The sequence below is a fragment of the Protomyctophum parallelum genome (genome assembly GCF_964188405.1).
Source record: "Protomyctophum parallelum genome assembly, chromosome: 11".
Classification (NCBI taxonomy): Eukaryota; Metazoa; Chordata; class Actinopteri; order Myctophiformes; family Myctophidae; genus Protomyctophum; species Protomyctophum parallelum.
In genome coordinates, this window is record NC_139707.1 from 33,224,787 (window position 1) to 33,250,335 (window position 25,549).

Below are 25,549 nucleotides of genomic sequence, written 5' to 3' on the forward strand. Positions count from 1 at the left end.
GTGTGTGTGTGTGTGTGTGTGCGTGTGTGTGCGTGCGTGCGCATTTTATGGGTCCCTTTATTTTTTGATTCACTAACATTCTGTTTTGAATTATTGTTATTTCAAAAAACATTTGTTTTTCATTCAACACTGTGTGTGTGTGTGTGTGTGTGTGTGTGTGTGTGTGTGTGTGTGTGTGTGTGTGTGTGTGTGTGTGTGTGTGTGTGTGTGTGAGTGAGTGCGTAAGCGTGTGTGCGCGCGTGCGTGTGTGCAGGGTGTGTAACAGAGAGAGAGAGAGAGAGTCAGTCTTTAGTGAATAAAGGAGTCGGATTCGCACCCCCAGCCAGACAGACAGACAGACATGGCAGGACGGCTACCGGCGTGCGTGGTGGACTGCGGCACCGGGTCTGATTATTATTATTATTATTATTATTAACAACAACCATATTTATATCATTTATAATATTATGAAGGACTGTCACTGTGTGTGTGTGTGTTTTCATTTAGCCACCTATAGCTAGCATGCTAACATAAGAGTCACACATCTGTGTCATTTATTTTCCGCCCGTTCGTTCGTTAATGTCGAAATGTGAAACTATACAAACTGCTCGAAATATGTGTTTATTATTAATTAATGTTAAAGCTAATAATCCTAATAATAAACGACGATGATAATCTCAAAATGAATGAAGGCTGCGTTAGCAATAGGCGTTGATCTCTCAACAAACGAGCTCATTTTTGCACTGACGGTGCTTTGATTTAATTCACACGACAAAACGAAACGGGGTCGATTAATTTATTATTCATGAATAATTTAGTATTTATCTTAAATCCTGTAGCCCTAAATAAAAAAACAATTTATGTTTGGACTTCCATCTTTCTTGAGAGACCGAAAGCTATCATCACTGTAAAAGTATGAAACCCCATGCATTACACATAAGAGTCTTATGTTGTTTACTCGGCTTTGTCAAGAAAATGCCTTTTTATGAAGCTCATATTTGTCCGTTGATAAGTGACATTATGATTTTTGGTTTGTTGTAATTCATCATAAATATGAATATTTTTTTCCTCTGCACGGGTGTTTGGTGAGCATGCGTAGAGCCACTTCCTATGTGTGTACTAACTACACACACTTCCTCATTCAGGCAGTTCAGTCCATATATGGAGTCAAGTGATCTGGCTTTATGTTCCATCACTACAGTTCTCTATTTGACACAAATGGACAGACAAGGGCTTCTCTCTGAAAGTTGGTGCTGCTATGACACCCTAGGGTGCCTTATTGACTCAAGTCCTGGGGTGCCACTGAGATATTATTCAAAACAGTACAACTTAATCAGATGTAGGCTATTGATTTGTTGAGTTTGTCCAGTTTAAAGCGAATTCCTGGCGTGTTGCTCTACACACACAGACGGCCCTGTCTTTGCAGATATTTTGGCAGACGTGTTGTGCTGGCTTTGCTCGGCATTGCTTGCATGTAGTGACTTGAACTCTTCACTCCTCTCGTACGTTGCATTCCTCTCCGCGGTTCCCCTGCTTGCCTGCCTGTCTTGTCTGTCTGTGTGTCCCCAGTCCCTGCCTGTCTTCGGCTTGTTAAATGAAATAGTCTGTAGCACTGGTGGTTCTCGTTTTCACATGGAGGACCCCCAAATTGATATTATTTAGGAACACCATTAGCTGATGCATACATAACATATCAGTTAATAAATCTTCCTGGGGTTTTGCTTGATTCTGAACGTAGGAAACATGTGCCACATTGCATTGTGGTATTATCAGAGTACTTCAGCCACCACTACACTACACTGTGGAGTGCTGAGACAGCTGTTATTGTTGGCCTAGAAGACGGAGAAGTTTGTGTGAGTCAGACACGATGTTCTGAGGTCCACTTCCCCTCTCATCATTCTGGTCTCGCCCTCTCAACTCACTACTACTACTATTATTACAGCAGATTTCTATGACTTTGCAACAAAAGGGCAGTGCTAATCAACTTCCTGTGACATTTATAGACATTTATATGTATGGAAAATTCAGTATTGAGACATTGGAAGTAGTACGTCTTTATATGTCTTTCAACAGTGTAACGCAGTAGCTCTCAAACGTTTTCATGGCAAAGACCCACACATTCATATGTATTTGGCTGGGGACCCCCATCTGAAAAGTTTTTTTGACATGAACACCCAGAACTTAGACTATTTCTGTTGAAAAATGTCTTGAGTTATTCTAATTAAATATATAGCTCAACATTTTTCTAAATAATTCAAAAATAGCATATCTAATAAAGCACACACTGTATCGCTGAGCTTGAAGATCAGTTCATTTTTAATATCCAGCATATTATAAAATTGGGTTGAAGTGTTTTAAACTGACAAAAATGTTGGTTAGGAGGGACCCCTGGGGGTCCATGGCCTCGACCCCCCCCCCCTTGAGAACTACTGGTGTAAAGGATTCATAAACCATCTCCTCCATGGGTCTTTGATTTGATGTGTGAGACTGTCATTTCATTTGCAGCAGAGAATCGGAATCTGTTGCATTTTTCACTGGTTTACACTTACAGGTGTAAAGCAGTGGGTGAAATACTTTTATTTTTGTGCACGCTCCATCCTATGAGAAGCAGAATATCAGATACATGATATGTAGAATGTTAGCATCATTTGCAGGTATGTACGGCACACATTGGGCTCTATTGTTGAATTGTGTAATTATGAACGTGCAGAAGAAGTGACATTATCAAGGTGTATATTCTATATTAACATTTCTAACATAAATAATATTGTGATGATGAGATGACACTTAGTTGTGTCACATTTACTATAGCAGAGTGTGCATTTTGTGAGTGATCATCATGCACGAGAGAGACTCGGAGTGGAGTCGCTGACTCGCTGCTTCTTCGCCTGGAATGGAGCGAGCTTAGGTGGTTCGGGCATCTGGTTAGGATGGCTCTCGAGCATCTCCCCAGGTAGGGAGGTCCTCGTCGATGCACCTCCCACTAGGAGGAGATCCCGGGGCAGACCAAGGACCAGATGGAGGGATTACATTATCCGTACTTATCCGTAGTCCGACTACTTATCCGTAGTCGGGTCCCACGACCCGACTACGGATAGATAAGCAGTTGAAGATGGATGGATGGATCATCATGCACGTGTGCTGGTTCAAGCTAGCCAAACCTCCATCAGACAAAATGTGTCTGTGCAACATTATCAGGATTAGTCGCATGAGGAAACGATACATCTTAGCTTAGGCAAACACTGAAGGTGGAGTCACTCACTTCATCTCTCCTGACTGAGCAAACTTTCATAACTGGCGGCTATAAAACATTAATAAGAGTGCGCCCAGCAGCACAGATAGACCGGTCTCCGTCATGATGACATTTTAGATGACGATGCATTTTTGCAAAGGAAATATTCACACTGGACGTGTGAATATTTCCTTTGCAAAAATGCATCGTCATCTAAACTCGGATGCAGCAGATGCAACAAAGGATTTCCACTCCTGTTGTGTTGTGGGTGTTAAGTTAACGTGTTTATTTGAAAAAGATCTTTCTAGAACCCCGGGTGAGATGCAGGGTCTTTACTCTTTAGTTCTTGGGTCTTCACCTCTCCCTCCACTCTCCTATCTATGGCAGGCGTTCTTAGGTCAGCTTCTTTTACGTCTACCACCTGGCGTCTGGTGTCTAGTGAAGGGCATTTGGGGTGATGTCCTGCTTTCTGCGGAAGACTTGCCCAATCCGTTGTCGTTTCCCACTGCTGCCTTCTCATCAGAATGGTAGCCATATTTTCCTGTTTACACAGGTTAAGAAGATGTTGGATAACTGGGTTCTGGGTTAGAGAATACTGTTTTCTGTTGGCTTTTGTGGTGTGAAAGTCTTAGGATGACAGTTTGAGGGGATATTACTCTGTCATTGTCCAATGTCCAACATTCTGAACCATGTATGACCTACTAGCAGGACTGGCTGTACAGTTAGGGTTGTCACGATTGCAAATTGAATTGACGATCAAATTGTCACACAAATAATTGCGTTTTCTTTTTGCATTGAACATTGGAACGTTACAATTCTTTGTCTTTTAAGTAAGTAACTAAGTAATTGCAATTATCTCAAATAATTGTGATTAGGCGATTATGTAATAATTGTGACAGGCCTACGTACAGTAGTGCTGTAGACCTATTAGCAGGACTGTGGTTGACGGAGGCTTGTCGAGGCAGGTGAGATGTTCAGGCACGCTGGGACTGTTCTGTGGAATGAATGAAGCACCATACTCTGACTCCATGATACAGTGGCGTTTGTCAGTCACCATCATGACTATTGTCACGCAAATGATTTGCGATTAACCATTGTGTTTTTTGGCATTGCACATTGGGTCAGATAATAAAGCTTACATTTCTGTTTGCCCTTTATGCTTGGAAATAAAAATCACACTCGTGCCGTGCGAAGTGAGGGGCTCCTACTGTGGCTGCCACACAACGTCACAGGGGACATAATCATGTCTAAAAATCACAGGCACATCAACCAATCAAATCATCACATTCCGTGCTACAAACACACAAAGTGGTGCATAGAACAACTCAAAAAGTTAATTTCCTTCTTGTGCTTTAGTGGTGTGGCTAACAGTCTGACACTCATCATCCTCATCGTCCTCCACCAGACCAGACATTAGTTCAGTGCGTTATTGTATGATGAAACGGAATTAGTAAGTTGTATTTATATCGGCCATATGATATGACGTCTCACCTCGTCATTTAGTGTGCTAAACAAACATTAAAAGTACATATTTTAGACCTGGCAGTTACTCAGGGGTAGAGTGGCCGGTAGAGCAGTCGGATGGTTTCCAGTTCGATCCTGGGCTCCCCCAGAGTTAGTGTCGAAGTGACCTTGAGCAAGACGTGCAGGTTGGTGGTGCCTTTCCTCTGCCATTGGTGTATATGTGTGTGTGTGAATGCTGAATGGGTGAATGACATTCAATTCATGTAAAGCACTTTGGCGATAAGAGGTTTCTGCCCGAGACAGCAAGTCGGCAACAATATATTATTGTAAGTTTTGGGTCCCAGGGAGACCCCAAGATGTGGGTCCGGGGCGGAAACAGTTTTTGAAGCCCTGATATACAGTAGTAGATTATCCGAGTCCTGGGAGCAGGAAGCGATCTGCCCACCAGCCTTACATCTGGCCAGCATGTGCCCCAGGAGACACCCCCCCACCCCACACACACACACCGCAGCACAGGCTGGAAGAGGCAGTGGTGGAAAGTTACTAGGAGCATTCACTACATTTACTTACATATATTTATTTACTTAATAATTTTCTCTACTTACGTACTTTCTTTGACTTGTAACAGTATTTCTGCATTCATTGTGTTAGTATTGCTGCTTTTATTTGAGCAAAAGAAAAATCTGAGTGCTTCTTCTGCCAGTGGAACACACACACACACACACACACCTGGCAGTAAAAAGGTTCCCTTTGATCCTCAGATGTTGAAGGTATGTCCCTCAGTGTCTGTTTTGCTGCTTTAAAGGGGTATTTTTGTGAAAAGTGGGGGAAACGTAGATTTTTCCTCTAGGTTATTTGTAGGTCAAGGAGCCCCAAATGATTTGGCCGCAGCACAGACCCACCTCTGAAAAGTGGTTTTGTGCAAGGGACCCACATGGACCCCCATACAAGACTTTGTATAATTATGCTATTTCAGGTCACAGACAGTGGGTGACTGACGAGTCACTGTTTTTGTCTTTCAGATACACAAAGATAGGATATGCAGGGAACACGGAGCCTCAGTTCATCGTACCTTCATGTGAGTATACTTAATGGGACATTTCACCTCTCAAAGAATCTGCAGTCACTCAATGTTAATGTAGTAGATAACAGTAGCACAATTTGAAATGTGCACGCTATGGCCAGAAACGTAATGTAGTTTGTGTTTTTGACTGGATTTCTGTATTCCTACAATGACAATGCTTTGCTGCACTGCTCCTGCTTGTATAAGACCAGTGTCTATCACTGGCACTTTGAAATACTAAAATATCTAAAAACACATATTTCACACAGAAAAAACCCTAGGAAAGTGTTTCTTGTGTCATTAAAATAAGATATGTTTGCAAAATGGGTGAAGTGGCCCTTTAAAGCCTATTCATCATAGTCCAGTTTTAGGTGATAAGCAGGGCTTGACATTAAGGCTTGACGTTTCGGCAATCCAGCCTTCATTAGTGTGAGAGAACACACTGATGAAGGCTGGATAGCCGAAACGTTACAGTTGGTTGATTTAAATTGTAGGCCTATTTGTGTGCTCGTGCTCCGGACAAGTGACTTTTGTGCCCGGACAAGTGAATGAGAAATGTACTGTGCCTCAAAACGTTAATGTCAAGCCCTGATAAGGTAACCATCGAAACGGTGGTTAGTAAAAACAGACGGATGTGTTAATGTTGTAGTTTTTGGTGGTGACCTTATCACGTAAAACTGGAGTATGAATAGGCCTTTACTGGTCAAAATTGAGTTATACCGCAGGGTATATTTAGTCGACTAAAACTATGACAAAAACGAAATAAAAACTAAGCTATGATGACTAATCTGAGACTAAATATCTTGCCAATTTCATCAACAAAAACTAGATTAAAAGGATGTTTGCAGGGATATGGAACTGTTTTGAAATATCCCTTTAAAGGCCAGTCCACAGTCCACACCAATGCAACTCCTTGCAACATGCAACTACTTGCAACCATTATCTTAGATGGCAGTTGGAGTGTAGTGGCCTTACAAGTGGTTTGTTGCAAGGAGCTGCGACTAGTTGCATCTGGCCAGAAGGAGCCAGACTTCCAACCGGGAACCTTCCTTTTCAAGATAGCTGCTCTACCCCCTGAGCCACTGAATTCTTATCACAGTGACTATTTTGACTAATTTTTGACAACAAGGGACACTTCCTCATTCTCTCTATCAGAAAGAGGAAGTTCATCAGGTCAACGGATAAAGGCCTTATTCCGTTTTTTAACCACTTCATCCTTATATACTTTGTTAACGGAGGTCCCCCAGGTCTCTATACTCTGTCGCTAGATCTCTCGCCTGTGGACCACAAGTTCATGAGTTTGAGTCTGGGCACCGACAACTCTGCGTATGAGTAGCATGGCTAGGGTGCAGCAAGTCGTGCAGTACTGGGAGCTGATGGTAGGTGTGGTGCTCCACTTCAGCAATCCATCTCCCAGGGTTCTAGCGCATTCTAATGGAGACAGACTCCCACGTGATACCGACGTAAGCCAGTCCCGACCTTCGTTCACAACTAGTACTACACCAACATTTTTTCAACAAAAGTTTGTCTAGTATGACATTAGACAGAATGTGGATTATTGCTTTCATGTTCCGTTGCGCGGTAGTGGCTCAGGAGGTAGAGCAGAGTGTCCACTTGGGAAACGGAAGGTTCCCGGTTCAATCCTGGGCTCACCCTGCGTTCGTTTGAGCAAGACACTGGGTTGGTTCCTTGCGTGGATTCCTCTGCAATCGGTGTGTGTGTGTGTGTGTGTGTGTGTGTGTGTGTGTGTGAATGGGTGTGTGAATGGGTGAATGTAATGCACATTGTAATTCGAGTTGGATGAAGGTGCTATATAAATGCGTAATTCATAGGGGTGTAACGATACATTTTAACTACTATCTGATCTACCATAATGTCAAATGTGTGGGTTAAATCCTCAGAAAAATCTATTTGTGAACAATAAATGTAATGTACTGTATATATAAGTATCCATCCCAAAACATCCCTAAAGTAGCTTTACATTTCCTTTTTTATTTGTTTTATTTTTGCCCTCATGACAATGTAATAGAATAATACAAAAAAAATATGTATACGTCCCCCGTTTCATTCACAGATGAGTATTGTCTTTATGAATTAAAAAGGTCAACTGTTTTTTGTGATTATTTTCCTTATGAAACATTGATATATCTTTCTCGTTTGTGACTTGTAGTGACAGATCATTGTTTGTTTCCTAAAGGTATCGCCGTCAAAGAGTCGGCCAAGGTGGGCCGGCAGATGATGAAGGGTGTGGATGACCTGGACTTCTTCATCGGAGACGAAGCGATAGACAAACCCTCGTACTCCACAAAGGTAGTGCACGCACACACTTTCAGCTTTTTGTGTGTAGTGTGTGTGCTCGCCACTTGCGTGTGTACACACGTGTGCATACTCGCATAACCAGTGAGTAAAAGTGTGCAACAAAAGTGCTTTATTTATTTTGACCATGCAGGCGCACTTGTGTACCTACCTTATGTGCAGTTGTGCACCCCTGCTGGTTATAATTTAATCTAATGTTGATATGGCAGACTATCAAGAAAATAAAAACATGGCACTTCATGTCAAAAATGTTGCAGAATGCAGACCCCTGGTGTACTATATATTACATGTTGAGCATCTAATGATAAATGGTGCATTTATATAGTGCTTTTATCCAAGGCGCTTTACCATGCAAACCATGCAAGGCACCAACTGCACATCGGGAGCAATTAGGGCTTCAGAGTCTTTCAAACCTAACTTAGGCCTTGCTCCGGGGGTGGTACTAACTCAGAATTAATCATTTTGAAACTTTTTGAGTGGTGCAACCGTGCAACCACTCCAAGGATATGTCCCTATGTTCAGAGTACCAACATGTCCCTATGTTTAGAGTACCAACAGGGGGCACTGTTGCACCACTCACTTCAGACCGGTCTGATTTTATTATTTTAATAGCAAAAGATACCTGATCTACAAGCTCACAATGTGTTTGCGACGTGAGCTTGTAGATCGGCTATTTCCCCCTTCTTTTATTACTTATTCTAATGGCGTACCACAAAGTATCTCTGAACTCAAAACTGGGTTTTGCAAAGGTTCAGGTTGGAAGGTTGTTGGTTAAAAGATTCATAAGATGGTTGTTGTTGTTGCTGCTGCTGCTGCTGCTGCTGCAGTGAAGCACCTGGCATGATGCAGTTGTTGCTGCTGCAGTGAAGCACCTGGCATGATGCAGGCCAGGCATTCATGTTCCTGTGGCGTTCAGTCAGAAGTCATGAATTATTAAATGTATGTGTGAGCTGCTGCTCATGTTAACACTGCAGGCTGCTAAAGATAACGGTCACCTCCAGCCTAGCCCCGTATGGAATATCACTAGTGCTGCACGATTTTTGCTCAAAGAATTTTCCTCCACAAAAATTGAGATCACGATTGTCACACAATTCTAAATCTGTAGTTTCTGAACTACATTCAAAGTGTGTGGAGCCAACTACTGTGGCTTTAAACGGACAACATCAAAGTGCTTGACTAAAACCTCTCTTAAAGTCTCTCTCTGGTAGCAAAAACATGAGGGTAACTAAAATGAATTGGACAGCCAACCAGTGCTGCATGATTCTTGCTCAAATTTAGAAATTAGATCGCATAGGTCTTTGAATCTAGATCTCAATCTTTTTGATTAATTGTGCGGCACTAAACCTCACCCTCCGCTATTACCTCCGAGATGAGGTAATAGCGGAGGCAGAGCGACCGAGAGTCCGTCCTAGTGCAGTGAAGATCACCCTTTTCGCAAAGATCGTATCCAAAAATCACACCCGTGTGAAGTGAGGGGCGCTAATATATTAGTCTAACTCATGTCGATTAGGTGATGTGATGTAAAACAAACGGTGCCAACACAAACATTAAATGCCATTAACAATAGACACAATATGATGTAATGAGGAACAATATTATGATGTAATTTTTCCCTTCATTGTCAATGGCGTTTTTAAAACAAACATTGAACTAAAAACGAACATTAAACCTGTATAATATACAGGTTTAATGTTCGTTACACTAGCCCCTCCTATATTATAGGAGGGGCTAGTGTCCCTCAAAAAGTAAAGGTAGTCCCAGACAACTACAGAGGATTTTCCTGAAAGTAACATTTTTAGTCGAGGTAAAGCAACCGTTTACTGTTTTCCCATTCAACCCGAAAGAACTCCCCGCGGCAGGTGTCACTGCCAATACTGCTCCAGATTCAGCTTGAGATTTGGCTTTGTCTTGAAAGTGTCAAATGAAACCAAATGGAACCTTACAGGTCTATTTGGTTTCATTTTACGCTCTCAAGACTTAAATTATTGTTTTAAGGGGGCACGGTGGCACAGTTGGTAGTGCTGTCGCCTCACAGCTAGAAGGTCCTGGGTTCGATTCCCGCTCGGGGCGCTGTGGGTGCTGGCGGCGTGTTTCCTCCTCTGCGTCATCAGTGCCCATACCCGTAGGCAGAGTTGGCGAAAGGGCCTTTCTGTGTGGAGTTTGCATGTTCTCCCCGTGTCCCCTAGGGTAGGTAACCTCACAAAAACATGCAGTAATCCTGGTCTCTAAACTGCCTCCCCCTGGCCAGCCGGGGCGCTTGATGGAGGGGAAAGGAACTGGTTGGAATAACGTGTTCCTTCCACGCGCTACGTCCAACCAGGGAAACTCCCTCCTGTCAGGTGTAACGGAGCAACTTGGACACTCAAGCATGAAGGAATCATGAGTTAAGTCCGTTGCTCTCCCCAGGTTGGCGGAGGGTGTGTCGAGCCCAGGATCACATTAGATGATTGACACAGGGGTGAAAAAAATACTTAAATTATTGTTAAACATCTGCATGACTTAATTTACAAGAAGTCTACACAATTAGAAAACAAAGAAGAATTGTCCGTTATCTCTCCTGATGGTAGGTACCAAATCAATGGATGTGGAACGATTGTGGACAAAATTATATCCAACCATTACAAAATAAAATAATTGGGTCTGAGATGCTAAATGATCAAATGGTGGTCCCGTTGGTCCGTGGCTCAAATGCAGAATAAATAATGGACCTTTTTCACACCTTTTATGTGAAAAAGGTTGAAAACCATTGTTTTAAAGTGAAACACGCGGCCTCTAACCACTTCTATCATGATGCTGTTCTGAATGACTGACTGTTTACCTGCCTGCGCCCCCTAGTGGCCGATCCGTCATGGAATCGTGGAGGACTGGGACCTGATGGAGAGATTCATGGAGCAGGTCATCTTCAAGTACCTGAGAGCAGAGCCAGAGGACCACTACTTCCTATTGGTAGGTTCAGTCATTTGGATTCCACAGAAGACATGCTGGCTTCTGTGCACTGAAAATAGCAGATCTACAAGCTTTCTGCGACGTGATGTGAGCTTGTTTTTCGGTCGGTTTTCCAGTCATTCATTTGTATTTATTTTTTTCTTTTTGGGGCTTTCGCCTTTTTATTTTATTTTTTGTAGAGGGATAGATTAAAATGTAAAAAGAACCACCACTCATCGGCTGAAAAAACTTGGAGTCACAAAGGGAAAATGAGAAAAATAAAGGGAAGCTCCGCACACCACCTTCAGGCCAGAGGGATAGATTGAAAGTGGGCTGACAGGAAATGGGGAGAGAGATTAGGGGGGTAACTGTAAAGGCCGTTTTTTAGTTTGGATTTGAAGTTCTCAATGGTGTGTTTATCGTGACTTCTTTTGATCGGCTGTACACTAGTTTTACATCCAAACGTATCGAATAACGGCATTATTTGCACAGGGTAGACATGACAAATAACACTGACTTTTAAAAAACTTAAAAGACAAACGGAAATCGGTTCAATTAAATTGGTAAAGGCAGGCCTGGGCCAGCCTAGCCGTCTGATTACCTAGGCTGCTAATCCCGACGACCTTTGCTGGGTGTCACTCCCCATCTCTCTCCCCATGTCCTGTCAGCTATCGCAATTGTTTGGGCGACAACTAATCATCAACTTTGTGTGTGTATGTGCACGTTACAGACGGAGCCTCCACTCAACACTCCAGAGAACAGAGAGTACACAGCCGAGATCATGTTCGAGTCCTTCAACGTTCCAGGCCTGTATATCGCAGTGCAGGTGAGAGAGGGCACACACACACACACACACACACACACACACACACACACACACACACACACACACACAACCCAATACGGTATAAAAGTAGCAGTGCAATTACTCTGACATAGTAGAAGTCAGATGTTAAGCACACAGGTTTGGATTGTCTTAATTACCATGTGATGTAACTTCACTTGGTGAGATATCTTGCTTTGTTGATTAGAAAGTGAAATTCTACTTATTGTTTGACTTACATGACACACTGAAACACCTGTCACTCTTGCTGATACTGCCAATACTGTACAACATACAAAAACCTAGTACAGCATTAAAAACTAATTCCAACCCGTGCTGGATCTGTGGAGCCGGATCGTCAAACAGTAAAATGACCATGGTATAAAGAACGCCTTTATCTATATTGGCTGAAAGAGTGACTTTGAGAGCTGTTTCACCGTACAGTGTACCTCAATGAAGACACTATTTTTGGATGATTAATTAATTAAAAACATGTAACAATGTAACTAACTACACAACGCAAACCTCTACCAAAGTGTCACTGTTCTTTAACATGCAGCAAATTAACATTCCGTGTGTGTGTTCTGTGTGTGTGTGTGTGTGTGTGTGTGTGTGTGTGTGTGTGTGTGTGTGTGTGTGTGTTTGTGTGTGTGTAGGCTGTGTTGGCCCTAGCAGCCTCCTGGACGTCCAGACAGGTTGGTGAGAGAACGCTGACAGGATGCGTCATCGACAGTGGAGACGGAGTCACTCATGTCATTCCTGTGGTGAGTGTCTGTCTGTCTGTATAATAGACTGACTGTCTGTCTGTAATAGACTGACTGCCTGCCTGTCTGTCTGTAATAGACAGCCTGACTGAGTGTCTGATATTGGTCTGAGAATACGTTTGGTTCGATGAGGGTGTTTGAGTTCCAGGACGCGTTTGGGTAGTGGTGCTTACATTGGATGTTGAATTTGAAGGCGGTGTAATATGATATATTTGTGGTTAGATGGTTTCATTCCCGGTGGTTTTCCTCGTCTCTGCAATGTGCTGAAAAACACAGAATCCTGGCATTTCCAGCTGACGTCGGTGTGAGAGAGAGGCTAGCTAGCGAGGGAAAGAAACATGAGTCAGCGTTCCTCTGACCTGCTGACTCGTTCACAACACCACCAGCTGAATGCACAGCACACTGAAATGGAAACTATTTAATGTTCATCTGACCACCTGCTTTCATGTGCTGTGACTGCCCAAAGGCCTTTTTCAGGGAACTTAATAAATACACATCCACGTTTATTTGGAATAGCAAAGTGCCCTGCATAAGGAGGTTTTTTATATTTCAGTCAAAATTCTTTAGGTATTTACAAGTACGTAGCTTTGTTAGAAAATATTTCTCTTTGACAACTCCACCAAGTACTTGGGTGGACGAGTGTTTGAGTTGGGATCCGGTTGACAGGGGCATAATTTCTAGGCTATATGACTGCATTCAGAGGGTGGCTTCCCCATCACTTGAACGTGTGAAAAGGGCATGGGAGGAGGAGACTTACCAGATTTTACCTGGCAGATGGCAGTCTCGCTGGTACACTCATCCTCAATATGCATTAGACATGGTTTGTTACAATTTAAGGTTTTACATAGAATACATTTATCCCCTGGCAGACTAGCCACATTCTATCCAGACTCAGATCCAGCCTGTGCCAGGTGTGGTCTGGAGTCTGCTACGCTTAGCCACATGTTTTGGTCGTGTCCCAGATTGACTGCATTTTGGACAGAGATTAATACCTTCTCGTATATTTGTAACTCGACTATAGATCCCAATCCAATAACGGCGCTGTTTGGTGCCCCTCCAGAGGGAATACCAACTCATCAGGCTGAAGCTATAGCGTTTTCCTCTTTGCTTGCCAGACGCCTGATACTGGATTGTCTATTACAGTTACGTATATAATAGTATATAGGCTATATAATAATAATAATAAAACTTTATTTGTATAGCACCTTTCATGACATGAAATGCAGCTCAAAGGGCTTTACAGAACAATGGAGAATAAAAGAAAAGCAAGGCAACGACATTAAAAAAAAACAAGTAGTAATGCAATACAGTGAGGACATGAATAACAAAAAAATAAAAGATAAATTAAAAGCAATGTTGTAGAAGTGGGTCTTGAGCTGAGCTTTAAAAATGTCTACAGAGGCTGCCTGACGAAGGTACAGTGGGAGCTTGTTCCATGCCGACGGCCCGTAGAAGCAAAAAGCTGCTTCCCCGTATTTTTTAGTTGCCATTTTCTTTTTTTTAGGCAAAGCGAGCAGGCCAGCAGTGGAAGACCTTAGCGGGCGGTTTGGGACATATTTAGGCAGGCAGTCATGTAGGTAGGAAGGTGCGAGACCATTGAGAGCTTTATAGACAAGTAAAATAAATTTTAAATCAATCCTAAAAACAACCGGAAGCCAGTGCAGTGATGCCAAAACTGGAGTAATATGTTCTCTCATCTTAGTTCTAGTTAAAACTCTGGCTGCTGAATTTTGGACAAGTTGTAATCTGTCAGTTGTTTTCTTAGGCAGTCCTGAAAAAAGTGCATTGCAGTAATCAAGCCGAGAAAAAACAAAGGCGTGGATTAGCGTTTTTGCATCGTCCAAGGACACATAGGCTCTGATTCGTGCAATATTTCTAAGGTGAAAAAAGGCAATCTTGGTAACATGATTAATGTGTGAATTAAAATTCAATTCAGAATCAATAATAACCCCCAGGTTCTTTACTGTACTGTTACTTTCTACAGTCAGGTTGCCAAGTCTGCTTAATATTGATTCTTTCTGCTCACTAGAACCGATTATGAGAACTTCTGTCTTATCCTCATTTAGCTTGAGAAAGTTCTCACTCATCAAACATTTGATGCTAGACAGACAGGTAAACAGCGGGTCTAAAGCACAGGGATCATCTGGAGCCACAGAAAGATATAATTGGGTATCATCAGCATAGAAATGAAAATTGACTCCGTGATTGGCAATGAGTTCGCCCAATGGCAGTATGTAGTAAGGAGAAAAGCAGAGGGCCAAGAATCGAGCCCTGTGGAATACCAGAACTGATGTCGTGTTTGTCTTTTCATTAGCTGCTGTTTGAAGGTTTGCGCTAGCAGCAGCACCATTCATAATATAATATCAATATCACATCCTGTTTTAGCGCCATCTTTAAACCCTTTTTTCTCTGAATCTAGGCTGCATCTCACGGTGATTGAGCAGAACGTGGGCTCATTTCTGATTGTATGCTGCATCGCGGTTACAATGTTAAAGCGCAAATAACATGCATTTTAAAACTGATTTTGAATTGAATACTTTATTGAAAATATATTTCAAAAGGATAAATTCACAAGAAAGCTGTTAGGCTTGTTTCCATTGTGCTCCTTTAACGCTTCTGAAGAGAAATAATGTTTATTAGCAGGGTTTCTACTAAGTATTGAAAGTAATGAAATGTGGAAGTCTCTCTGACCACTTTTTATCTCTTGACACCTTGATTCTTTGGGTGCAGCTTGCCCGGGGAGCGACCCACGGACCTGAAGTTATACTGTAGTATGGAATTTTGAAATTGTGTAGGAGGAACCCTGTATTAGACTAGCCTCTGCCCCAGGCTTACTCATCTGCGAAGAGAAAAGCCTGGTCACAACCTTAAGCAGAGACGGCATCGACAAAAGTGTCGGACCGGAACATCCGTCGGATGTGATTGGTCGAACAAATATTGTATCCTAGGTTAATACAACACTTGTTTCATTCACTGAGATGTAAACAGATTTGTAAAGCGTCAACGTCATTTCCTTGAGCGGTACTTCCGCCTAAATCCTGCAACGTCCGCCCAAAAATGTCTAAATGGATATAAATGTTTATTTTACCAGTAAAACTGAGACCATTCTCTCTCTCTCTCTCTCTCTCACCTCCCCTCCAGGCGGAGGGTTATGTCATTGGTAGCTGTATTAAACACATCCCCATCGCAGGTCGTGACATCACCTACTTCACGCAGCAGCTGTTGAGAGAGCGTGAGGTTGGCATCCCTCCAGAACAGTCTCTGGAGACAGCCAAGGCCGTCAAGGTAGGTTAATCTATCCCTGCCCTGACTACATTTCCCATCAGCCACCTTGGCCGACGACCAGTGAGAATGCAGTTGTGCAGTCCTGATGTCAGACTCATGATTTTTCATTAACCACTCGAACACAAACATCCATATTAGGGGGGGAACATTAGCATTTGTTGTAGATCAGCTATATTTGTTGAAAAGATTAGATTTTGGAGGGGGGGTGGGGGAGCGGTCCAAGTACAGAGCCAACTCAGGTAAATTTTAGACTAGAGTGTTTAAGTGGTTAATGATGACAAAGTACTATATATACGTGCAAGGTATACGTGCAAATGTCAATTTACTGGGCATTTTATCACAGTGGAAAATGCAAATAATGCTTTTGCTCATTTTGTTTTCTTGTGGATAATCACTGGCAACCATGTTATCCATCTAATATAGTATAATATCTGATTATTAATTGAATTTGACAGATATCGTCTCTTTCGGGTGGAAATCTCACATGTCCAAAGCAGGATTAAAAAGTAGCAGATCCACAAACTTTCGAGCTTATAGATCTGCTACTTATGATGCTTTGGTGTGCCGCAATTAGTGCCGGGCAGCTTTTACTCTGAAAGCCCCCCCTTCCGTACAAAAAAGGGATAAATAATGTTGCTTGCTTACCTCGCTATGATTACGATAAAGTCGCTCGATAATCCCTCGCGTTCATATTTTAAACGAGAGGCATGTTGAAGTCAGAAATGAAGAGCTTAGTATATCCATCTGGTCAAAACTACGGAGAGCTCCCTAGATTAGGAGATACGAGCCTTTCTTTCTGAGCGGTAAAATGGGAAGTGTACGGGAGCGTGCATACGTGAACAGCAAGGAGTATGGTGCAGAAGGAGAGGCCAACCCGAAAGAAAATGTGAATATTTTTCTATCAATGAAAATGCTAGGACATGTGTACACGTCCTAGCAATCCATCGGTTGGATTAGCTATGACGGCTCCACACGTCCTATACGGTCTAAATGGGTTAATATGATCATTCATCAAGTAGGGCATTAATTTACAAAAAAGAACGCAAAACATAAAATAAGGAAATGAGAGGTTTCTGCCCGACAGCAACAATATATTATGTGCTAAGTAACTTGTTGTAACTTGTTGTGCTTCATCAGGAGCGCTACAGCTACGTGTGTCCAGACCTGGTCAAGGAGTTCAACAAGTACGACACGGACGGATCCAAGTGGATCAAACAGTACACTGGCATCAACTCCATCAGCAAGAAGGAGTTCACAATCGACGTGGGCTACGAGCGCTTCCTGGGTCCCGAGATCTTCTTCCACCCTGAGGTACAAAACACCAGCCACGCCCTTCAGTGGGTCCCAAACTTTGCCCTGCAAAAGCCAAAGTGCAGTAACTGTGTTTTTGGAGACCCTTGCTGACTTATTTATTCATGTCAAAGGTCAAATTAGCCTTTGTGGGGCTTCAAGGCCCTTTTTGTCAGTTGAATTCTTTGCATAGTTAGGGCAGCATTTTTGAGCCACACCACAATTTGTTTATTTAAAAAGATGTAAAAAAAAAAGAATCCATAAATATATTTTTTAAATAAAAAGACATCTATTAAAATAATATTTGGGCTTACTGAGGCTAGGTTCTCCGTTTACCTATGATCCTAGATTACCGAGGCACTACACTGTCGCTGCATTTAATGTGTGCTTACCTTGCTTACTGTCGCTCTGGATAAAGAGCGTCTGCTAAATGCCTTAGTATTTCAGGAGCTTTAGAAGCAAGGTTATTATAGTTTCAACATTTTCATTTGTTTTTAGTTTTTTTTTCAGATAACTAAAATTAGAATTGAAAAAAAGAATAATACCGGTAGTTTTAGTTTAGTTGGTTGTAGAATGACACATTTGGTGTGTTTGTGTCCTTCCAGTTTGCTAACCCTGACTTCACCCAGCCCATCTCTGAGGTGGTGGACGAGGTCATCCAGAACTGTCCAATCGACACCAGACGTCCTCTGTACAAGGTCAGCCTCTTAGAACTCTTATTGTGCGTTCACACAGCGATGCAAAGTTCATGGCTTATTTGTTGCTCACACGGTCATTGACGTCATCAAGCACATGTCCGTAGTGATGTGTGTCGGAGGCGCGGCGGTCGGTGGGGGAGATTGAGAAAAAACAACAACAATCCAGCATGGAGTCTCAACTGCGAGCCCTTTTGGACCTTGGCATTATTTATATGCATTGGAAACTAGAAGAAGAGCAAGTTTTTGTCAGCCAGAACAGGGTGAAAAAAAGGGGGATTAAAATAAATTGCAGCTACAATTGTAGCTTTGCATCTGGAAGTTGAACCCAGCTCAGATTCAATTTGTAGCTTTTGAACTAAAAAAATAACACAAAAAGTTGAAATGTGGAGATTCAAGCGTTCTGCCCAACAGCAACAATTTGATTCAAGGCATTTGTTGAAACAGAAATGTGTACTGTAGTGTACAGCAGAGGAGAGAAATCAAAAGTATAAAAATTGTATAAAATGTAATGGCATGGTTTATTATCAGCCTATTATTATATCCGGTATAACTCTCATTTAAACATTTAAGCCCTATATTTGTTGTGACAAATGGCCAATATACAAGCTCACATGTAGCCATGAGTCCTAGTGAAGTTCTTTGGCAGTGCACTAGCACCACCTACTGGTTGCTTTGGGCACCTGTGTGCAGGGATTCCTCTGCATACTGTAGTTAAGTCAGAATCAACTTTGTCACATCATAGGTTTACAGGTGCAACGCAGTGCGTGGAATGTGTTTTTGTGCACGTTTTTGCTATTTCCATAAAAAGGGAATAAGAAGAGGGATGATGTTCTTATGATGATCATAAGACCCAATTTACTGAATGTCAAGTCTCCTAGTGGTTCTCAAACTTCTCATAACTATGTGAATGTTTACAGATGGATTACAGGTCCATTTGGTTCCATTCAGAGTTACAGACCTGCTATGATCATTTGGTTCCACTCAGATTTGCAGACCTGCTATGGTCATCCAGGGCTATCTCGTTATCTGTTTCTGGCATTATTGTCCACTATATAATAAAGCAATAAGCCACAAGAGGTTTCAGGTTACTGTGGAATTTATAATGGGTGAGAGGTGTGGTGAGACACGAGCGCAGCGAGTGTCTCCAACCCTCTCACCCATTATCAAATCCACGGAAAGCTGGGGCCTCGCGTGGCTTTTTGCTTTTCTAAAACGGTTACAAACGTATAGCAATGAATATTAACCTCAAAACTATTAAATTCACAAAAGTAGCTACACTTTGCACCCACCAGAGCGAGCCACACTTCCTTGTTTTTAGTCAGCCAGTGTGACGGGGGAATAGGAGGCGCTTGATGTCTTTACGAGGAGCAGTACCGGCTAGTTTAGACTAGTCATTGGTTAGACCAGTAATTAGTGCCCTGCAGGATCAGCTGGGAATGATGTAAAGTGATTGAAGGTGGGGATTATCGGTGAGATTTACAATGTCACGTGACGGTAACCAGCCAATCAGAATCAAGTATTGGGACTAACCGTTTTAAAAATCTAACGTTTACCATGCGTCTTGTTGTTGTTCTATAGAATGTGGTTCTGTCTGGAGGTTCCACCATTTCACCATGTGTCTTGTTGTTCTATAGAACGTGGTTCTGTCTGGAGGTTCCACCATGTTCAGGGACTTTGGACGACGTCTGGGCAGAGACCTGAAGAGATCGGTGGACGCCAGGCTGAAGCTGAGTGAGGAGCTGAGCGGAGGCAAGCTGAAGGCAAGAGAACTGGACTTTTATACACATGATTTATACACTACAGAACCACATTATGAATGAATGAGTGAATAGTTTTTATTTCAGTCTTAACCTTAATGTACAGAGTTAGTCAAAACAATACTTGGACCAAAAGGTTTTAGGCTGTAGCCGTAGCTTATAATCCCTACCCTTTTTACCTTATTAAAACGCATACTAGAAGTAATACTTAATGGGTTATAATGCTTATTTTATCTACTATATTATCTTCTAATAATCTATCTTGAATATATAGATTGAACTGCACATTTTGATGTCGTTATCACAGCTATTCCATATTTCTATTACCATAACCGTACACATCTCCTTGTACATCTCCTTTTTAATGCTACTTACACATTCATGCACATGTATACAGTAACCGTACAGAACCATATCTATGCACTACAGTTAGGGATGTCCCGATCACGTTTTTTCTGCTCTCGATCCGATTCGATCATTTGATTTTGAGCATCTACCGATATACCGATTTTTCCCGATCTGATATTTAGATTTTATAGAACACGTTTATGCCATATCACAATTGTACAATATCCTAAATCACAGACAATTTCAAGTCGAATATCATGATATAGATAAAATATTAATATACGTTGATGCCCCGATCAAATTTTTTGGCTCCTGATCCGATTCCGATCATTTGAAAAGGACGTGATTGGCCCCGCATTCCAATCACCCGATCCGATCGGGCCAACTTTAACTACAGTACACTGTAGGGGGCACGGTGGCACAGTTGGTAGTGCTGTCGCCTCACAGCTAGAAGGTCCTGGGTTCGATTCCCGCTCGGGACGCTGTGGGTGCTGGCGTCGTGTTTCCTCCTCCGCGTCATCAGTGCACATACCCGAAGGCGGGGTTGGCCTTTCTGTGTGGAGTTTGCATGTTCTCCCCGTTTCCCCTAGGGTAGGTACCCTCACAAAAAACAGGCAGTAATCCTGGTCACTAAACTGCCTTTAGTGTCAAGTCCGTTGCTCTCCCCTTGTCCCCCATATATGGGGACTAGGTTGGTGGAGGGTGTGTAGAGCCCAGGATCACATTAGATGATTGACACAGGGGGTGAAAAATGGGTTACAAAATCGTGGGATAAAAATTATATATAAAAAAAAAAGAAAAACTACAGTACACTACACAACCTCCTCTGTGCTTTACTTTAGTTTGAAGGGACAAGCAAATTAATGAACATTACAAATAACAGAATTAGCAAAGACGCTAAACTTCATTTGTAGTCCCCACCCGCACAAAAAAAACTAAACGGGCAGGCAGTGAAGCACATTACCGGTACATTACGAGACAAAGCATAGAAACATACATACAGCATACACAAAACAAAGTACAAGACTGTGCTGTATTTTGAATGTGTATTTCATCCCATTCAGCACCTCTAGGCTTTCCTTCATGTTTTAATTTAAGTGTGTGTGTGTGTGTGTGTGTGTGTGTGTGTGTGCGTGTGTGTGTGTGTGTGTGTGTGTGTGTGTGTGTGTGTGTGTGTGTGTGTGTTTCTTCTCCCCTCAGCCCAAACCCATTGACGTCCAAGTTATAACTCACCACATGCAGAGATATGCTGTATGGTTCGGAGGCTCCATGTTGGCATCAACTGTACGTATACAGTGTATCATAGTAGAGTATTTATCATACCATAAATACAGTGTATCATAGTGGCGTATTTAAGGGAATACAGTATATCATTGTATTTATCATGCATAAATTCAATGTAGTGTATTAGAGTATAGTATTTATTTATAACGGGGGCACGGTTGCACAGTTGGTAGTGCTGTCGCCTCACAGCTAGAAGGTCCTGGGTTCGATTCCCGCTCGGGGCGCTGTGGGTGCTGGCGGCGTGTTTCCTCCTCCGCGTCATCAGTGCCCATACCCCGAAGGCGGGGTTGGCGAAAGGGCCTTTCTGGGTGGAGTTTGCATGTTCTCCCCGTGTCCCCTAGGGTAGGTACCCTCACAAAAACATGCAGTAATCCTGGTCTCTAAACTGCCTCCCCCTGGCCAGCCGGGACGCCTGATGGAGGGGAAAGGAACTGGTTGGAATAACGTGTTCCTTCCACGCGCTACGTCCAACCAGGGAAACTCCCCCCTGTCAGGTGTAAAGGAGCAACTTGGACACTCAAGCATGAAGGAAGCATGAGTTCAAGTCCGTTGCTATCCCCAGGTTGGCGGAGGGTGAGAGCCCAAGATCACATTAGATGATTGACACAGGGGTGAAAAATGGGTTACAAAATCGTGGGATAATTGGGGGGGGGGGGGGGCGGACCGCCCGGACCGCTACTCTGCCCATAGTAGAGTTTTTTAAAGGGCTAAATAACATATTTTGCAGAATTGCCCCTGTCGTGCAGTTTCCCCAGCAGCCCTCATAACATAGAACGGAGCTATAACTAATATCACATTCATGGAAGAAAAGAAAGAAGAAGAAAAAAACCTAACAAATAGCGCAAAAGCAATATGCATATAGGTTTTGCTCTATGCTATGAGGTCTGCTGGGGAAAAAACTGTGATTTTTTTGTTTTTTGTTTTTGGGGATCAATATAAGTAGGAAAATTAGTTATTTAGTCTAGAGTTATCAGAGATAGTTATCAGAGATATATATCTGTAGATTGTAGATTTTTCTTTAATGTGTTTTGATCATAAAATAAACCCTAGTATACATATTATTTCATTATACTTCATGAATTAGGTTTAGGGTCAACTAAAGCAGAAGAGATCATTGACTCATGTTTTAATCCTTATGTTTGTAAATAATATGAACCTTGAAAACGTTGTTTTTCAACCCATTTTGACCTGAGATCAGATTCTAAAAAAGATCTTCTACATCCTGACAGTTTTGAAGCTATGTTTCTATGTCAGTCGTTCTTCGATTGGCTCGCTATGAGCTTGTAGATCTGCTATTTTTCAAAAGCTAAAGCATAACATCATAATGCTAACACCAAAAGGGGTTCCCGCCCAGAAGGGGTTAAACGATGCATTTTATACTTTATAACTTTTGAAATGACACATTTTGAAAAATTCCTTACTAAGTTCTATTGTGCTTTGTAAGTAATGCCTTGTATGCCTTATTGCCTTCTGTCCGTGTACCCCACCACAGCCTGAGTTCTACCAGGTGTGCCACACCAAGAAAGACTACGAGGAGATGGGACCCAGCATCTGCCGTCACAACCCCGTGTTCGGAGTCATGTCTTAACTCCACATACAGGGAGAGCGCTTAGTTTGCTTTGATTTGGGTGGGGGGGTTGGGCTCTGGGGTGGGCGGAGGGCTGTCACGATTAAGATTTTAAGTTTGTCATTAATTGGGTTTCTGTCGTTTGAAAACTGGAGCATATAAGTGAAATTTACATTTCCGTTTGGCTTTTAGGCTTCGTAATTAAACATTGCACAGGGCAGATATGACAAATAACTTTAATATACAAAGAAAGTACTGACATATATATTGACATATATTTAATAATGTTATGCCTAAAAATAAATGCGAAAATCATAAAAATGATTTTGACGGTTATGACTATCATACAAAAATAATTTTGATCATCTCAAATCCTTTCGATGAGACTATTATGTAATAATTGTGACAGGCCTAGCTAGGTCGGTGAGGGATACAGGAGACTGGCAGGAACCATGGTGGTTGTGTTTTGGGATTTGCTGGAATATCGGCGATGTAGAATTCTCAGTGTTCGTTCATCCATTTGTAACTCTCAAGAGTTAAGTCAACACTGAGGCTTTTACAGCGTAAGAGAGGAAAGCAAAGAGAGACGTTGGTTGATGATAGACCAAGTGCACGCCAGCTAGAAATTTATCGGTAATGTTTATTTCTTCTTTTTTGTTTTAGTTTTTTATCATTTTTTTTTAGTTTATGCTTTCTTAAATGATGGGGGGGGGGGGGGAAACATGGTTTGTATAAACCAAATAGCATTTGTGGATCTGCGGAGCGGCGAGCAGATTCTGAACGTGATGTTGATTATAAGGTTGGTGGTGGAAACTCATAATTACAGTAATATAGATGATGATAATAACAGGACATCTGAACTTATTTATGTTTATAGGAGCAGAGTCCAGGTGCTATCTGACGACTCTTGAGATCATGTGATCGACTTTAGAACATATTATTTTGCCTGCATTCTTTCTTTCTTTTTTTTATATATATATATTTTTCCCCCTCCCCGCTTCCGGTGCATTTCTCTGTATCACGCCAAGAACATGTTTATATTTCATGAAATGTTTTTTATATGTAAAATGTAGGGTAATCAGGGGTAAAAAATAAATAAAACATTCGATTGCATTCAGTTTCCAGGGAGCGACTGTTCTTACCCACAATGCAGCGTTGATCACGCAGTATTTCCTTAAAGTATGAGACGCTTCACCTCTTTAACGGTTCCTTTGTCTCCCCCTCTTGAATAGTCCAGACCTTAAAGACCTATTCATACTCTAGTTTTAGGAGATAAGGTGAGCACCGAAACGGTGATGGAGAGATGTGTTGCGGTGAGCAGTGAGTAAACTGGAGCATGAATAGGCATTCATTCACTCCTTCTTGAAAGGTATTTGACTTTGAAACACTCCTGAGGTCATTTTAACTCTACTACTCTACTCTAGCTGTAGCTGTTGCATGCACCCCAGACAGTTTGCATGTTGACTTTCCATGTTGTAAAATGTATTCCTGCTTCTGGAGACTGATATTGTCCTACTAATGTGTGAGGGGGGCCATATTATGATAATTCGTTTTGAAAATGGAAAACTAATAATTACAATTGTGTTAAACTATTAAAAGGGTAATTAAAACATATTGTCTCTCGTCCTCACGCATTAGTAGGGCGAAACCTACCAGAACCAGGGATGTTTTTTAAATGAGTGAAACATGAATACTAAATATCTACAAATTGAATCGAGCTACTTAACCCATTCTGACCTGAGATCAGATTCTAAAAATATCTTCTACATCCTGACAGTTTTCTGAAAAAGCTATGTTTCTATGTCAGTGGTTCTTTGATTTTTCAAAAATACCAGACCTACAAGCTCGTAATGCGCCACTCGGTGGCGCGCTATGAGCTTGCAGATCTGCTATTTTTCAATAGCTAAAGCATAACGTAATGCTAACACCAAAACGGGTTCCTGCCCAAAATACTTAAGAACTGTCTGGGGTTGCACAAAAAAGCCTGAGTAGATGTTAAAATTACCCCAGAAGTGATACTTAAGCCGCTTTAGTCTTAAGTGAGACGGAATTGAGTTAGAACAGTAGTCAGACCGCTTTTTTCTGTCTGTGCCAAATCTGTTATCTAAAAATAGCCGATCTACAGTACAAGCTTTAAGCGTTTTGATATGCTATTTTAGTGAGTGTTTCCTTCTGGGGTTAAAGTGAAATGCCCACTTGTGAACACCACCTGATGATAGAGAGGAGGAGGGGGGAGGCAGGGCTGAATGAGATTATAAATTTAAATTCAGAAAGACGGAGGAACCAGTATTGTTTGACTATAAGGTTTTTTATTGTTAAATACTAAATGATTCCATATAAGGATGTGGTTTGTTGCAACATTCCAATAAAGGCTCCATTTTGTTTGTAAGTACCCGCCTTTGTCTGTTGTTGATCTTTATTCATGAATATAACAGGCTCTTCTCCTGTTTTCTAAGGTGTACAGCAACTCCTTGCACCAAAACAGTCACACCAATGTAACCTTATTGCACAGGGCTTACTGCTAGTACTACTACTGCTGTCTGCACACTCCTGTCACAAAGCAGAGCTGCAAGCTACATTTACTTTGCGCTTAAGTCAAAATGTTTATGTATTTGTAGGCTACTTTACGTAGCCTATTTTTAATCAAAATGAAACTCAAAATATAAATAAAGCAATAAAACACAATATAAAGTTAACCATTTATCATGCTGCTCTACGTGGCACTCTGCATTCTGTGACATTAAACCAAATGGC

At 41.9% G+C, this 25,549-nt stretch overlaps 1 protein-coding gene across 1 annotated transcript; it reads left to right on the top strand.

The window, feature by feature from the left end:
- Nucleotides 1–222: 222 nt before the first annotated feature.
- LOC310867122 (actin-related protein 3-like) lies at nucleotides 223–25,188 on the top strand. Its single transcript, XM_083776942.1, has 12 exons — nucleotides 223–384; nucleotides 5,698–5,753; nucleotides 7,936–8,048; nucleotides 10,890–11,000; nucleotides 11,710–11,805; nucleotides 12,459–12,566; nucleotides 15,708–15,851; nucleotides 16,989–17,162; nucleotides 17,747–17,839; nucleotides 19,474–19,599; nucleotides 21,145–21,228; nucleotides 22,721–25,188. Exons 1-12 carry the CDS (start codon nucleotides 341–343, stop codon nucleotides 22,814–22,816), a joined length of 1,245 nt encoding a protein of 414 aa, XP_083633068.1. The 5' UTR covers nucleotides 223–340; the 3' UTR covers nucleotides 22,817–25,188.
- Nucleotides 25,189–25,549: the final 361 nt, after the last annotated feature.

What these genes read in the sequence shown, in the direction of transcription:
- LOC310867122 (XM_083776942.1), top strand. Translation starts at nt 341, where the DNA reads ATGGCAGGACGGCTACCGGCGTGCGTGGTGGACTGCGGCACCGG. An exon ending in AACCCTCGTACTCCACAAAG is followed by an intron (nt 8,049 to 10,889) that starts GTAGTGCACGCA and finishes TGCGCCCCCTAG; the next exon opens with TGGCCGATCCGTCATGGAAT. An exon ending in AGGACCACTACTTCCTATTG is followed by an intron (nt 11,001 to 11,709) that starts GTAGGTTCAGTC and finishes TGCACGTTACAG; the next exon opens with ACGGAGCCTCCACTCAACAC.